The sequence below is a fragment of the Dipodomys spectabilis genome, unplaced genomic scaffold (assembly GCF_019054845.1).
Source record: "Dipodomys spectabilis isolate Male_0828 unplaced genomic scaffold, ASM1905484v1 ptg000258l, whole genome shotgun sequence".
Classification (NCBI taxonomy): Eukaryota; Metazoa; Chordata; class Mammalia; order Rodentia; family Heteromyidae; genus Dipodomys; species Dipodomys spectabilis.
The window spans coordinates 2,614,724-2,631,401 of NW_024870935.1; the positions used below are offsets into that span (position 1 = coordinate 2,614,724).

Here is a 16,678-nt window from a genome sequence, read left to right on the forward strand (position 1 = left end):
TATTTGTGTCATTAAGACAGAGATCATTCAGAAGTCATCATCATTAGTAATAGTGTTGTTTGGTAGAATTAATTTGGAATTAACTTAGATTCCTACTATTTATCCTCTAAGCTTGGTCTTGGTATTAGCCAAGCCTAGGACAAGGTGGGTGAGCAAGTTCTACATACTTACTTAAAAGAAATAGCTCACTGTTACTTGTTGAGTACCCCAAATTGGAATAGACTCATGCCAGTAGATTAGTATCATAACATGAGCCTTGATACAAGTTTTGCAAATGGAAGGAAGACACTAAAAGTTACTAGATATACACAGTAAGGACAAATCTAAGTACCCAAGTATTTCTGATTCACCTATTACATATGTACAATGAATAAAGTAGGAGGAGATAAGAGGAATTAGAGAGGAATCTTTTCTTTCCAATATTTCTGAAAGAGTGAACAGTCTTCTTTAGTTGTTCAGGGAAATAGTAGAGAGGTAAAGGAAGATAGCAATTGTGAAGAGCAGTGTCTGCCACAGCACGTCCTGGTAAACAGATTTATTGAGTTCTCTACAAATTTGGTCTGCAATAACAGATTTTGGGAAATGCCAAATGAAAAGCAGACACCTTCTCATCCTGCAGAAACAGAGCCTGTGCCTCTGTGAATCTGTAGATACCCCAGGCTGTGTTACACAAGCCCATGTTCTTGACACAAGAAACCATTGCTTCTCATGTATTATACAACACTCAATGAAGTTGAGACATGTTCTAAGACTCTTCCTAACTAAACTCTTCTGTCTCCTTGATCACATTCTTCCATTTCTTTTGAAATATTTTAATTTCTGGTTGGCCTCACATATTGTCAGAAATATTTTGAAATGTCTGAAACAGAAGCTGAAAAAGGAAAATCTATAACAGCTAAAATATTATAGTGAAGAGTATTTATGAAAGTTAAGTTTACATAGAATTTCAATTCTTTGAAAATGTCTATTCTCAAACACAATAGGCAGTATATATCTAACTATATATCTAACTATCACTACAATCCATAAGTCACAATTTCAATATTCCTGATCTTTATACTTCCTTTTAAAATTGATAGCATTTTTCCTTTATACAGCTAGGGGAAAGTTTGAGGTAAGTTGTAAATTTAGTCACGACTAAGTTGAAACCTAGTGAGATGTTTCCTCCAATATTACTGCTTCAGGAAGCTCTCAGAAATTTAACATATTTACATATTAACCACTAAAATAAGACTAACATTTATTTTTGGCGGCATTCAGTATTAAAGTTTTAGATATAGAGGAACTCAAAAACAGTGACAATTACAAGAAGAGATGATTTTTTCCACTTACTTGTTCCATGAAGTAGAGTCTATTCATTGTGCATCAGCACGGCATAAACCCCTTTATGTTCTTGGGATTATAATTCTAACAAAGTTAACTGCTGTCTCTAATTCAACAGAGCACAGCCTTTCCTGTACCGCCACTTACCACCACTTACCTAACTGCCTATACTCTGTCTCAGATCTCCACAGATCCTCACTGGTACTGCCCTCCACCCAGTTCTTGACCACAGACTAACGTCTTTATCACACATTAATACAAGCAACTGAACTGTCACCCATGCGCCTGATTTGTTTCTCTCTTCTGAACCGCTAATAGCGGAACAGGAACTCCTATTTAAAATGTTTTCCTGAAATGGTGCTTCACAAAGAGTTAATTGGATCTGTTAATGCCACATAATAATCTAAACAAAGACTCACATTAAAGAATATTTTGTCACATTTGACTACCAAACCATGTTACTGTGCAATTGGTCTGGACATCAGAATGTGGATTAAACAAAAGACCCTAACTTTCCTGGCACACATCTCCCAGGTTTTTAGGGTGGGTGCTGGAAATTCATAAACAAGAATATGATGTTTTTCTGTTATTCCTAAAAGTTAAAGATAGTATGTTAATGAGGACTAAAAAATGCTTATCACTCAACAAAAACTATCAATGTCACAGAAGTCATTTCGCAAAACAACTGTCCACAGTGAGCTACATAGCACCTCCTCTATATATTGTCATTTAGAGATCACAAATCACCTTCCTGACATCAGCAAATGAGTTTCTCATTATAGTCTTAAAAATGATGTGCATTTCATTTTTGCTAGAAAAATTTAAGGTACTTAGCAAAGTTCTAGTATTTTGTTATCCTGTTGCTTATTACCATTATTGCTATCCTAAAACCTGGGTCTAGGTTTGCCACCAGGAGCTGCTCTGCATTACATGGAACTTGTTTTAATATCTCATCAGGTGTTTGATTATGCTGGGAAATTGCATTCCCTTTTAATAAATGACAGAGGCAAATATATTCATTTGTAGCTATAGTTTCAGATTTCTGAACCAGAGAGCTATTTTATTTAAACACATGCAGAGGTGAATTCACTGACTGAATTTTTGGTTGAGCTTCGATAGCTGATGGTGGACCCAAAGTCATCAATTATAGCATCTATGGTTTTGTGGGGGGTTTTGTTTGTTTTGCTATGTTTTGTTGGTCGTGGGTTTGAACTCTGGGCCTGGGCACTGTCCCTGAGCTCTTCAGTTCAAGGCAAGCGCTCTGCCACTTGAGTCACAGTGCCACTTCTGGTTTTCTAGTGTTAAATTAGAGATAAGAGTCTCATGGACTTTCCTGCCTGGGCTGGCTTTGAACCATGATCCTCAAATCTCAGCTTCCTTAGTAGCTAGGATGACAGGCGTGAGCCACCGGTGCCCAGCTGGTGGGTTTTTGTTTTTGTGGGTTTTTTTTTTGAGAGTAAGAAAAAAAGTTATGGCAGTTAATAGAGAATTGTCAACTAGAGTCATACAGAAAACTGGTGTTAGCAAATTCCTCACTGGGTGAACCTACAAGAAGCGGGGGGAAGGAGGGGAAGGAGAAGGATTGGTATTGGGGTGGGAGGGGGGAGGCTGGGAAGGGATGGGAAGGGCAAACAAAGGAGGAGGCTGCAATGCTTGGTAAGAAATGTACGCATTATCCTGCCCATGTAATTGTAACCCCTCTGTACAGTATGTTCACAAATAAAATAAAATTAAACTAAAAAAAAAAAAGAAGCCACCACAATTTGGAATACCTTGAGCACTGTGCTTGCTTTCATCTAACACTATTCTCTAAGAGAAACACTGCTATTGTTATTCTAGTCAGGCAATCTGGTATTCCAACTTCCTGAGGTAGTGTGTGCATTGCATAAGGTTTAAAGGCAGAAGCAGAGAGTTTTTGTTAGAGGTTAGGGGCCCCAGATACCTGCACTGAACAGGTGCTCTGCTTCTCGCTCTTTCCCCCTCTTCATCTGCACGGTGCAAAATGCACAGGCTGTGTTCTGAGGAAGCAGGGATCTTGGAAGTACCTCTAGGGAATGTGGGTCAAATACCCTTGTTTCATAGGCCTTTCCCTCTGAAGTCTTTTCCCCTGAAGGCTGGTACTCTACCCCTTTCACTGTTCATTTTTAAGGAGATGGAACTGGGCTGGGAAGATGCTCAGTGGTAGAGTGCTTGCCTAGCATACATGAAGCTCTGGGTTCAATTCCTTAGTACCATATAAAGAGAAAAAAAGCGGAAGTGGCACTGTGGTTCAAGTGGTAGAATGCTAGCCTTGAGCAAAAACAGCTCAGGAACAGTGCCCAGGCCCTGAGTTCAAGCCCCAGGACTGGCAAAAAATAAAAATAAAAGGAAGAAAGAAAAAAGAAGGTGTTAAGGCGTTCTTACTTGGTATGGACAAAGACGATGACATTTTTCCTGACCTCATGATGGGTCAAAATGGTGTTTAACTGTCTTAGATGACCCTACTTTGTAATAGCTGACATCCTTGTCTCTATAGCCCCACACTCCTGTCTTCGTAGGACTGGAATGGAGGCTTCTAAAGGATAGACTCAACTTGGAAAAACTACGTTGGTTGCGATTTTTATTTTTCACTGTATCTGCTTCAATTGCCTTTCTGTCCTTCTTCTTCGACATTTGAAACTGAACAGCAAACAATATGCAGCAGTGATTTTTGAGGAGTGAAAGCACTCCCCTGGACGGGAGGAGGAGGCCGGAGGACGGCCGCACAGCCCAGGCCTGGCCTCTCCGTACTGCACATCAGGCCATGCAGAGAAGCCCAATCGCCCATGCGCCTCGCTCAGCCAAGTGCAGGGCCGCGTGGCTGATTCCCCTTCCTTCTTTTCTTCTTGGCCAAAAGCTAATATTGCTAACAACACACGTTAGTGACCTTATATCCACAACTCAGGGGATTCAGTTCAGCAAGAAAAATCTAGAGAAACTACCTCCAAATGCATTAATTTTTCAAGTAAAAGTTTTAATGTTTTAAGAGATCATTGTGATCTCTTTCTTGGCCTTGAAGATTTTTTGGTGCATAGTTTATCCAGGCTTGTCTTGTTGACATTCTGAACTATAAACCATGTATTCATTTAACAAGTAATTTTTGAGTACATTCTATGTAATACCCAATTGCTGAATGCTATGAATAAAATAAAAAATAAAACCTCATGCCCGTGGCTCATGTCTGCAATCCTAGCTACTCAGGAGACTGAGATATGAAAATCAGAGATTGAAGCCAGACCCAGAAAACAAATCAAAGAGACTCATCTTCACAAAATGCCAGAAGTGGAGGTGTAGCTCAAGTGATAGAGGATCAGCTTTGAGCAAAAATGCTTAGGAAGACCTCGAGGACCTGAGTTCAAGCCTGAGGACCAACACACACACACACACACACACACACACACACACACACACACACACACACACACACACACACACACACACACACACACACACACACACACACACACACACACACAGCAAATGAAATGGGTGCAGCTATATCTCTCCCACAAACCACAGATTACTTATAATCCAGGGTACAATCCAAATACATACCAACTATATACTCTCTGTTACTACTTTACTACTATCTTACTATAAGATCTTATTCTGCCTTTTACAAAACTAGTTAGAATACTCTTTAAAAATTTGTATTTTTGGACTTGTGAGAGAGGCACTGTACCACTTGAGCCACATTTCCAGTTCTTTTATCTTATTTTTCAGATAGATTTTCACAGTTTTACACAGTAAACCTACAGCTTTTTTCTTTATGTTTTGTTGTATTTCCTTTGGTGTACCTCTACATGCCAAGTATAAGCAGTACAAAACTAATTGATGAAGTGCTATGACTTTAAAACGCGTATGTTAGGATAAATCAAGAAGAATGAATTTGAAGTGGCTGAAATAACCACCGTGGACGTGGTTGGCACTTAAGCCTTTTGGGCTTGGAGAATCACTGATGCAGTACTTTATGGGGATTTCATTTTATAGGCTTCTCAGTCCAAGAGTTTTTAAGCATACAAAAAGTGACTTGGCCTGGGCGATAAGGCAGACATTCAGCTGTCAGTGAAGCCGCTTTGCTTTTAAACGGCTTGTTCCCAAGTTTGAATCTGTAATCCACAGGCAGAAAAGCTTTAGATTTGCAGGCAGAGATGCAAGATGCTCCGAAGCTATTACCTTATAATAGAAACTGATAATAAGCAGACTATGGAAGTCCAGACCCTGACCTAAAGGGAAATGGAGAATTGAATTGAGATGATTATCTCCTTACTGTTGGCCCAAATTAAGGTTCACCTTTAAAGACTCAGATCAGTCATTCAAAAGTACGGACTGTCACTCACTTATATGATAAGAGGGAAGTTCTCAAAACTGGGAGGCTTTATTTGAAATTTTATAGTTTGTATATTTCAATTTAAATACTTTCAGGATGTAGAGAAAATCCAAGTATTTAGAAAGAAAGGAGGAAAACGACTTCTGAATATTTTCATTTCCAAAGAAATCCTTTTTTCTTTTTTTCCTATGTGAATAAACGACAGCATTTGTCTCTGGTATTCTGATCAAGAAAATGAGCAAGTAAAGGATGGGCATTAAGAGAGGTTATCTTCAATAAAAATGTTGTTACTTCTCCCTCATCGCTTGGGTCTACTATGTTTGAAGTGAGGGTGAATGAGCAGATCAATCTAATTTCTGAAATGCCACGATTGAGCCCCATATTTGCCCTCCACGTAATGGGGTTTTTAAAAAAATAAAAACCTTCAGAAGTACTTGTCCTCCTGTTTTAAAATTCAAACATTTTCTTTCTGAAACGAGAGCCGTTGCAGGGGAGATAGGCACAGAATAGAAACACCGCGCTTCCTCTTGACCGTCAAACAGCAAATGCACCTGCTGCGTGTTAAGTATGAAGATTGAACAAGGCCGAGATTTGTCTGACAAATGAACATAGGATCAACATGATCAAAGAGGAATGGTTGGGGGGAGGTTGGTTTTGCATTTCTTTCTGTTTTGAATGAACGTAGAAAGTAGGAAGTTTTGAGCGTAGTCTCATGTAACTCTAGTTAAAGGTGGCTATTCATGGGAGTTAAAACATGTTTGTTTTCAAACGCTCTCCAGTTTCTGATGAGGGCTGGCACGGTGCCATCTCTGTTCTCTTCCAGGAGACTACGTGGTCATGTGTGTCTACTTTGACCTAAGCAGAAGAATGGGCTACTTCACCATCCAGACCTATATCCCCTGTACGCTCATTGTTGTCCTGTCCTGGGTGTCTTTCTGGATCAATAAGGATGCAGTGCCAGCCAGAACATCTTTAGGTAAGACATATTTCTTTGTGCTATGCCGATACCATCAACCTTGCTTTCCCATTCTAAGGTGATTTGCTCCAAGTTCAGCAACAGTGATTTATATGGGAAGTATTTGCTTTAAGGAAAATAAGGACTTAAATAATTATAGTAACATTTACTAGTTCTGCTGTTCTGCTTTCCTGAATTACTTCAATAACTTTTATCATATGTTTATAACCAAATTACATAAAAAGAAACCATTTACTTTCAGTGGAATTGTGTGCAAACATACTGATTCTATTTATCCTTTTCTAATTCTATGCTTCCCCATGTCTCATAAGTAGTTAAAAATCAGCCAGGGTGAAGTATTAACACCATGGGAAGGCAAACACTGGAGATCAGGGCTTCTGTTTCCTGGAGTTGATTAGTGCACATTTCCCAGGACACCATTTGCTGTTGGTTAATTTCAACATGTGTAATTCTTTTGATGATATTCGAAGTAATTGATGCTATACAGAAGAGCCATCAAAAAGACTATTTTTGGTAGGGTACATTTGCCTGCGAAATGTTGGGAACAAAATGGCCTTTAGGATTATTTGCAATTGACTCAACCTATCCCATATGATAGCATTTGTCTTACATTTTTACCCTATTTTGCTGTATCAATGGAAGAACATACACCCTTGAGACATTAGACTCTAAAGCCATGAATGAAATGTTTATTCTACATAAGAGCTTTTGAAGATTTAAGTAAAAATGTAGGAAAGATTAATTATAAAACCCAGTCCCCTTTCATCAGTTATGGGGAGCCCGGAAATGTGTTCCTTACTGACTCCTGGCTAATAGTTTAGAACCTGGGTTTTCAACTCTGGATTTCCAGCCACACATCCAATATGACCTTGGGATGTCCTTTAATCTCTAAATCTCAGCTTTCTCACACATAAAACTTATCATATTTCCTATAATTAACATTCAAAGTTCCACTAGGGTTTAAGTAAGGGATCCTATGCAAACTACGTTGAGCATAGACACTGGAATGATTTCCTGACAAAATGATCTGTGCTAGGTTATTAAACAGAGGGCAGAAGTGATTACTGCAAAAAGTAATTTGCGGGGGGAGTTCTCAAGATGGCGACGGGGCAGTAGGGAAACGCCACAGCTCTCTCCAACCAAAAAGAGAGTTCGAGTTCCAACCTTTAATCTCCCCAAGAGACCGACAACAACAAAAAGACGAACACTCAGAGAAAAACCAGAGGTGGAAAATAACAAAAAAAGAAAGAGAGGAAAAGAAGAATTTCAGAACAGAGAAGAGCGAAGACCCCTCCCCCAACCTTTACTGGCCGCGCGGCAGTGCGCCAAGCCGCCGGCCAGCCGGCGCGGCAGGGGCTGCCGGAGCCACAGAGACACAGGGGGCTGCTTGCAGATCACCAGGTACCGGATTGCAGAACGGCGGATCGCCAGAAACAGAGAAACCTACCAGCCGGGAGTCTCCAGGAGGATCCCACCCCACCCATCACTCTCCACCGGAGCGGAGAGGCTCCATCCCGCCAAAGCCGCCCGGCACCAGCAGCGCCACAAAGGGACCTGTCCGCAGACCACCCGCCCAATCGCGATCGCAACGACCCGGCGGGGGGCCGCCCAACCCAGCCCGCAACCACCCCAACTGAACTCGGACTGCAACAACAACTGACGGACTGCAACAACAACTGACGACCTACAGGGTGAGTACCCATCAGGGGACAGGGAATCCATCAAGGGAGACCAGAGCTGGAGGGAATCCCCAGACCCTGACCTAGACTCCCTACCCCAACACCCGGACCACAGGACCCACTAAAACTGGGAACTGTTCGAGAGCCCCACCAGCCGGTGGAGCACACTCTGCTGGCCAGGCCAGAGCAAGAGCGCCCCGGGAAGGGAGCTTAAATGCTCAAGCCAGGAACAGTGCCCCTGGGTCAAGACTACCAACAGTAGAAGAAATTTGAACTGTGTCCTCCAGGCTGCATAACCAAGGTGGTATACACATTAGCACAGGCCTAACAAGCGCGCTCCAGGCTGGGGCCGGAACCAGGCCAGGGGACCGACGCCTGAACAAAGCAAAAAGGGTCAGAAGTGGGGCTGTGGCTCAAATGGTAGGGTGCCAGCCCTGAGCTGAAGAGCTGAGGGACAGCACCCAAACCTAGAGTTCAAGCCCACAACCAGCCCAAAACAAACAAACAAAAACACATCAGGAGCCCATAGCAGACTCCAGTATTTGGGAGAGTGCATCCAGAGCATCTGATCTTCCCAAGAGCACCCGCAGGAGCAAACACAAGCAGTCTAGGCTGCTCAACCCTTCCAAAGGCGGGAATTGCTACAGCAGAGAGCTGAGAATCCTAAGTGAATAGCAGCTGGAAATAGGCTCCCAACAGAATCCAGATCAGGCACAGACTCTCTCTACCAATAGAGAATCAGCAACCAAGCAAAGACAGACACACCAAAACAAGATTGAAGAGCAGTCTCCTGAACCCCCATGCGAAAATCACAGAGAAAAATCACAAGGTTTACCACTACCCAGGACAGCAAGCTCACCTCAAAAGCCAGCAGCCACGCAGGGGAGAGCCCCAGTGGGAGCAAAGCAGGAATGGAAGACAAAAACTACATCCAAGGGTTGCTGGAGGCAATGACTCAAGAAATAAAGCGAGAAATGGATCAGAAATTGAAAGAGCACAAGGATGAACTATCAAAAGATATACAGGATATCAAACAAAAATTGGATGCAAAAATAGAAGCTGCACAAACCTCAGTAAGAAGTGAGATAAACGCCAAATTAGAGGTAATGCATACTGATATCACCTCATTGAGAGGTGAGATCAGTACTCTGAGAACCAACATTGAATCCATAAAGGGATCCATTTCCACCATGCAAACCACAATAGAAGCCACGGTCAACAGAGTGAATGAAATGGAAGGTAGAGTGTCAGATACAGAAGACAGAATACACCAACTGGACCAAAAAGTGACAGATATGGAAAAATCACTCAAATTAAACCAAAGGGAAATTCAAGAGCAAGCAGATAATGCTAAAAAATTTAACCTTCGCATAATCGGAGTGGACGAAGGTGAGGAATTCCAGAGCAAGGGAATGCAACACCTATTTAACAAGATAGTCAATGAAAATTTTCCCCACCTCAAAAACGACCATCTTAACTACATCACAAAAGCTTATCGAACACCCAACAAGCAAGATCCCAGGAGAAACACTTCTAGGCACATAATAGTAACAATGATGGATCTGAATAATAAGGAAACAATCCTGCATGCAGCAAAAATGAAGAAGGAGCTATACTACAACGGGAAAAAAATTAGAATCACTGCAGATCTCTCCACACAAACAATGAATGCAAGAAAAGCCTGGGAAAGCACCATACGAGCCCTGAGAGCCAATAACTGCCAACCCAGACTGATATACCCGGCAAAGCTAGCATTCACATTCGATGGAGAACTGAAAACTTTTAATAGCAAAGAAAAACTAAATGAATACATAAACATTAAGCCAGCATTACAAAGAATTCTAAGAGGGGGGACACAACCTGAAGAAAGCAACCAGGAACTGGGACCTGCCCCAAACAGGCATTACTCAAAGTCTAACTGAGCAAGCACAGGAGGAAAGGAAAGAAGAAAAACTTAGGAAAACGGAATGGCAGGGACAACAATGCATCTCTCTATACTTTCTCTTAATATAAATGGGCTGAATTCGCCAATTAAAAGAAAACGAACTGAGGACTGGATCAGAAAACAAGACCCATCCATCTGTTGCCTTCAGGAGACCCACCTCTCAGCCAAACATACAAACAAACTCAGAGTGAAGGGGTGGAAAAGGATCTACCAATCAAATTCCCCCAATAAGAAAGCAGGTGTAGCTATCCTGATATCTGACAAAATAAACTTTTCATTAAAATCAGTACAGAAAGACAAGGACGGACACTACATATTAATAAAGGGAACAATCCAAGAGGAGGATATAACCATCATCAACTTATATGCCCCAAATATCGGTGCACCCAGATATGTTAAACAAATGCTCTCAAACTTACAGAATAAAATAGATCCCAATACGATAATACTAGGAGACTTTAACACGCCACTCTCACCAAAGGACAGGTCTACCAACCAGAGGATTGGCAAAGAAGCTACCGAATTAAGTGAGGCCATACTTCAAGCGGAATTAACTGACATCTACCGAGTATTTCACCCTAAAACAACACAGTACACATTCTTCTCAGCAGCTCATGGAACTTTCTCCAAAATAGACCATATCATAGTTCATTCAAGGAACTTAAGCAAATACAAAGGGATCGACATAATCCCCTGTATCCTATCTGACCACAGTGGAATCAAGCTAGCTCTCAATAACAAAGCATACCGCAGAAATTTCTCTAATACATGGAAATTGAACAGCACACTCCTTAACAAGGCCTGGGTAACAGAAGAGATCAGAGAAGAAATAAAGCATTTCCTAGAACTCAATGAAAATGAAAACACCTCACAAAGAAACTTGTGGGACACAGCAAAAGCAGTCCTGAGGGGCAAATTTATTGCCCTCAGTGCCCACATCAAGAGAATGGAGACAGACCAAGTAAATAATCTCATGTTGCAACTAAAACAGCTAGAAAAACAAGAAAAAATGGGACCTAAAGCTACTAGACGAAGCCAGATAACCAAATTGAGAGCAGAGATTAACCAATTAGAAAATCAGAAAACCATAACCAAAATAAACCAAACAAAAAGCTGGTTCTTTGAAAAAATAAACAAAATTGATGGCCCGTTGGCAAGATTAATTAAAAAAAGAAGAGAGGAAACCCATATTAATAGGATTAGGGATGCCACGGGAAACATCACAACACGTACCCAAGATATCCAAACAATTCTAACAGACTACTTTCAAAAGCTATACTCTCTAAAGGAAGAAAATCTGGCGGAAATGGATGCATTTTTAGAGAAATACAAGTTACCCAAACTGAGCAAAGAAGAAGTTAACCAATTAAATAAGCCAATATCCTATAATGAGATACAGGAAGCTATCAAAAGTCTTCCAACAAAAAAAAGCCCAGGACCAGATGGATTCACAGCAGAATTCTATAAGACCTTTAAAGAAGAACTAATACCCATACTCCTCAAGCTCTTCAGAGAAACAGAGAAGGAGGGAGCTATCCCAAACTCATTCTACGAAGCCAATATCACACTCATCCCCAAACCAGGCAAAGACCCAACCAAAAAGGAGAATTACAGGCCAATCTCCTTGATGAACACAGATGCAAAGATCCTTAACAAGATTCTAGCTAACAGAATCCAGAAACACATAAAAAAAATAATACACTATGATCAGGTAGGCTTCATCCCAGAGACACAGGGATGGTTTAACATACGTAAGTCAATAAATGTAATCCAGCATATCAACAGAGCCAAGGTCAAGAATCACATGATTATCGCCACAGATGCAGAAAAGGCCTTTGATAAAATTCAACATTCATTCATGCTAAAAGCTCTGGAGAAAATAGGAATAGAAGGAACATTTCTAAAAACAATAAAAGCCATTTATGACAGACCAATAGCCAATATTATACTTAATGGGGAAAAGCTACAACCAATCCTCCTAAAAACAGGAACAAGGCAAGGATGTCCACTGTCTCCACTCCTCTTCAACATAGTCCTAGAACCCTTAGCCAGGGCAATAAGGCAAGAAAAAGACATTAAAGGGATCCGCATAGGGAAAGAAGAAGTGAAACTATCCCTTTTTGCAGACGACATGATACTATACCTCCACGATCCCAAAAACTCCATCCCCAAACTTTTAGAAATCATAAGTCACTTCGGCAAAATAGCAGGATACAAAATAAACCCACAAAAATCAGTTGCCTTCCTATACACTGATAACGCACAGGAAGAGAGGGAAATAAAGGGAGCAACCCCATTCACAATAACCTCCCAAAAAATAAAATATTTAGGAATTAACCTAACCAAAGATGTAAAAGAACTATTTAATGAGAACTATAAAAAGTTAAAGAAAGAAATTGCAGAAGACACTAGGAAATGGAAAGACCTCCCATGCTCCTGGATAGGCCGACTTAATATAGTAAAGATGGTGATACTTCCAAAATTAATATACAAATTCAATGCAATTCCTATTAAAATCCCAATGACGTACATCACTGAAATACAGAAAACAGTCCAAAAATTTATATGGAACAACAAAAGACCTAGAATAGCCAAAACAATTCTAGGGGATAAAGACAATATGGGAGGGCTATCCATGCCGAACTTCAAACTCTACTACAGAGCTATAATCACAAAGACAGCATGGTACTGGCACAAAAACAGACCCGAAGACCAATGGAACAGAATAGAAGATCCAGATATAAATCCACAGGCCTACAGCCAGCTGATATTCGACAAAGGAGCCAAAGACATACAATGGAAGAAACACAGCCTCTTCAACCGCTGGTGCTGGGAAAACTGGGCAGCCACATGCAGAAAACTAAAAGTGGACCCCAGCCTATCACCATGCACCAACATCAACTCAAAATGGATTAAAGACCTTAACATTAAACCTGAATCTCTGAAACTACTGCAGGACAGAGTAGGAGAGACACTTGAACTAATAGGCACAGGAAGGAACTTCCTGAACAGAGTCCCAGGGTCACAACAAGTTGGAGAGAGACTCGACAAATGGGACTACCTTAAAATAAAAAGCTTCTGCACAGCTAAATCTATCGCAACTAAGCTAGAAAGACAACCAACTAATTGGGAAAAAATATTTACCAGCAATATATCAGACAAGGGGTTAACATCCTGTATATACAGGGAACTCAAGAAACTAATCCCTCCCAAACCTAACAAACCAATTACTAAATGGGCAAGGGAACTAAAGAGGGACTTCTCAAATGAAGAAATAAAAATGGCAAAGAAACACATGAGGAAATGTTCATCATCCCTGGTGGTGAAGGAAATGCAAATAAAGACAACCCTGAGATACCACCTTACCCCAGTCAGAATGTCCCACATCCACAAATCAGCCAACGACAAATGCTGGAGGGGATGTGGAGAAAGAGGAACCCTATTACACTGCTGGTGGGAATGTACACTTATACAACCACTTTGGAAAGCAGTCTGGAGGGTCCTTAGAAAGCTAAAGATTGACCTCCCTTACGACCCAGTCATACCACTTCTAGGCATCTACCCTGAACAACAGGAACCAATATACAAGGACACGTGCACCTCCATGTTTATTGCAGCACTGTTCGCAATAGCTAGGATATGGAAACAACCTAGGTGCCCCACCACAGATGAAAGGATCCAAAAATTGTGGTATCTATACACAATGGAATATTATGCAGCCATTAGAAATGACAAAATAATGGCATTTGCAGGGAAATGGATGGAGCTAGAAGGAATCATGTTGAGCGAGGTAAGCCAAGAACGAAGAGACAAACGGTACATGGTCTCCCTCATAAGTGGATGCTAAATCCAAAAGGTTAGTGATACGACAAAACTAACAGGACTTAAGAAACAAAGAACTCCCGCTCATCTGGTTGAACCACTACTAAATATCCTCATGCTGCTGATCACAAATATGGTATATAACATGTGAACACTGTTATATATTACAGACTGTGGTAGACAATTTGCTCCAGGGAAGTTAGAATGAACTTGTGACTTTGAAATTATGTAATCATTTAATCACAATCAAAAAAAAAAAAAAAAAAAAGAACCTCGGGGAAGGGAGGGAGGGGATGGTAGGGGGAAAACAATGGAGGGGGTAACAATGTTCAAGAGGAAGTGTACTCATAACCTCACTCATGTAACTGTAACCCTCTGTATAGTAGCTTTACAATAAAAAAATAAAATAAAATAAAAAAAAAAAATGGAAAAGAAAAAAAAAAAAAAAAAAAAAAAAAAAAAAAAGTAATTTGCGTATCTGTCCTCTTCCAAACTTAATTTAGTTTCCCATCTGTTTCAAAATGAAGTCATTTTGATTTTTCCTGTTTTATGCAGTACTGTGTGTTACAGTCCTATTCAACAATTTGAATATCTAGTCTAATGGTACAAGCTGAAATTAACTCAGCATATCGTGAGCCTAATATTTTAGGACTAGAACTTGCCACTGTTAGTCCAAGTCCCATCTCTCCAATCGGAGTAATGCAAATCTCCTTTTCATCTCCGTGGTAGTGCCTGGAACATAAGCCACTACCTGGATGGTGATTCAAATGCTGTATGTAGTTATGAATGGCTAGAGTAAATGCAGTGACATATTCCAGCCTACCCTGTTCCATAAGAATATGTGAAGGAAAATATTTAAATTGTTCTTCTTGTTGAAGTCTGGGCTTTTGCTCACATGTCCCATTTAAGTCTGCGTAGGTAGCTCGCTTAGTGAGTGGTATTTAATGTTTAATACTTACTAAATAAATGTTACTTGGAAAGTGAATATGTTGGAAAAAGGACAAAAGTGAGCGAGTAAAGGAATGAGGAAGAGGCTTCTGAGGAATGAACAGGTGGCTGACCCTACCTCCTCATCATTTACCTGTCAGGCCAGCTCCCCATGGCTTGTCGGACTTTTCTATACTTGGCAGAAAAGACACACAGAAGTGCTAATAACACAAATGATTATCGCATGCTTTCAAACTGAGCTGAGGAAATGGAGGTGCTGCAAGTTTAAACAACTTACATGAGGTCACTCCACTGTCAGGAACTCGGCCTTCACCTGCCTGGTGTGCACAGACAGTGTGACTCAGCGCGGGTGTGAGGACTCCTGAGGCCGGTGGTGGGAAAGGCGAAAACCCACACAGCCGGCAGCAGTGACTATTTTAACTTTGTTGTCTCACTTCTCCACATCACTACTCCCTAAACGTAACTGCACATTTGTGTCATGAGGAGCAATCTGAAAAGAACGGATGATGAGCTGGGCACTAGTGGCTCACATCTGTAATCTTAGCTACTTAGGAGGCTGAAATCTAGGGAGGGCTATTCAAAGCTAGCCTAGAAAGGACAGTCTGTGAGACTCTTATCTCCAAATAGCTACCACCAAAAAAACAAAAAATGCCAGAAGTGGAGTTGTAGATCAAGTGGTAGAGTGCTAGCCTTGAGCAAAAAAAGCTTCAGGACAGCATTCAGGCCCTTAGTTCAAGCCCCAAGATTAACACAAGTAAGTAAATGAATAGATAGATAGATAGATAGATAGATAGATAGATAGATAGATAGATAGATAGATAGATTGATTGATTATAAATAAAAGTAAGATGACTTAGTCCAACCCTAAGAAGTATTTATGTCATTTATCAAGAGAAATCAGTTTGCTTGACAATTGTACAATTAGGAAAAGAAGAGTTTTTTAATTGCATACTTAATTCCTGCATCCAAATTCTCCCTCTGTTGATTTCCTAACGATGGGCCAATGACAGAGCCTAATGCAAAAAATAATTTCAGCAAATATTATGTCTTATTTTACTTTGGAGATAATTATTTTCATCCTATAAAAAATCATCTACCAAATCATGGGAATGTATGCAATGTATGCATAACTTCTACTTCACCAATGCAACATTGATTTCCCTGCCTGTCGTCAGATGCCGTGCACTCTAAACAGCCATAAAGAAACAAGATTTCCTTTCCTCCAAACCTTCTTTTAATTTTGTAATAGTCACAAAGTTGGTTACTTCTTATATTTAAGCTTCACATCTTAACCACCAGCCCCCCACAGGGAGCTTCCTTCCACCCAAGGAGTTTCCCATCATGCCTGTCACCTCCCACAGCACACACCGTACGTGAAGTTGTAAGATCCATCCAGTAAATCCAGTTGACGAGAGACAGAGAATCCATCACTTACAAGGCCAAATTACAAATCCTTCTTGGAGAGCTGGAGGGCCGCTGGTGGATTCTCATGTCAAAGCCCAGCAGCCCCATGAATACACTTGACACGGTCAGAAAACTCAGCCATGAGAGCCAGAAAGGAAAGGAAAGCAGAAAAACAATACCAACAAACCAGATCAGCTCCAATGGGGAGCTGAAGTGGGGCACTGTGGTGACCA

General features: G+C 40.8%; 1 protein-coding gene across 4 annotated transcripts in view; it reads left to right on the forward strand.

Annotated features, from left to right (window-relative positions):
• Gabrg2 (gamma-aminobutyric acid type A receptor subunit gamma2) overlaps positions 1 to 16,678 on the forward strand; it is a 70,939-nt gene that overhangs the window by 49,349 nt on the left and 4,912 nt on the right. For 2 of the 4 annotated variants that reach the window (XM_042699564.1, XM_042699565.1), the window contains exon 7: positions 6,495 to 6,647. In XM_042699564.1, the coding sequence (XP_042555498.1) occupies positions 6,495 to 6,647 (153 nt within the window). The remainder of the gene's footprint in view (positions 1 to 6,494; positions 6,648 to 16,678) is intronic. The other 2 variants (XM_042699566.1, XM_042699567.1) reach the window with 1 other exon arrangement.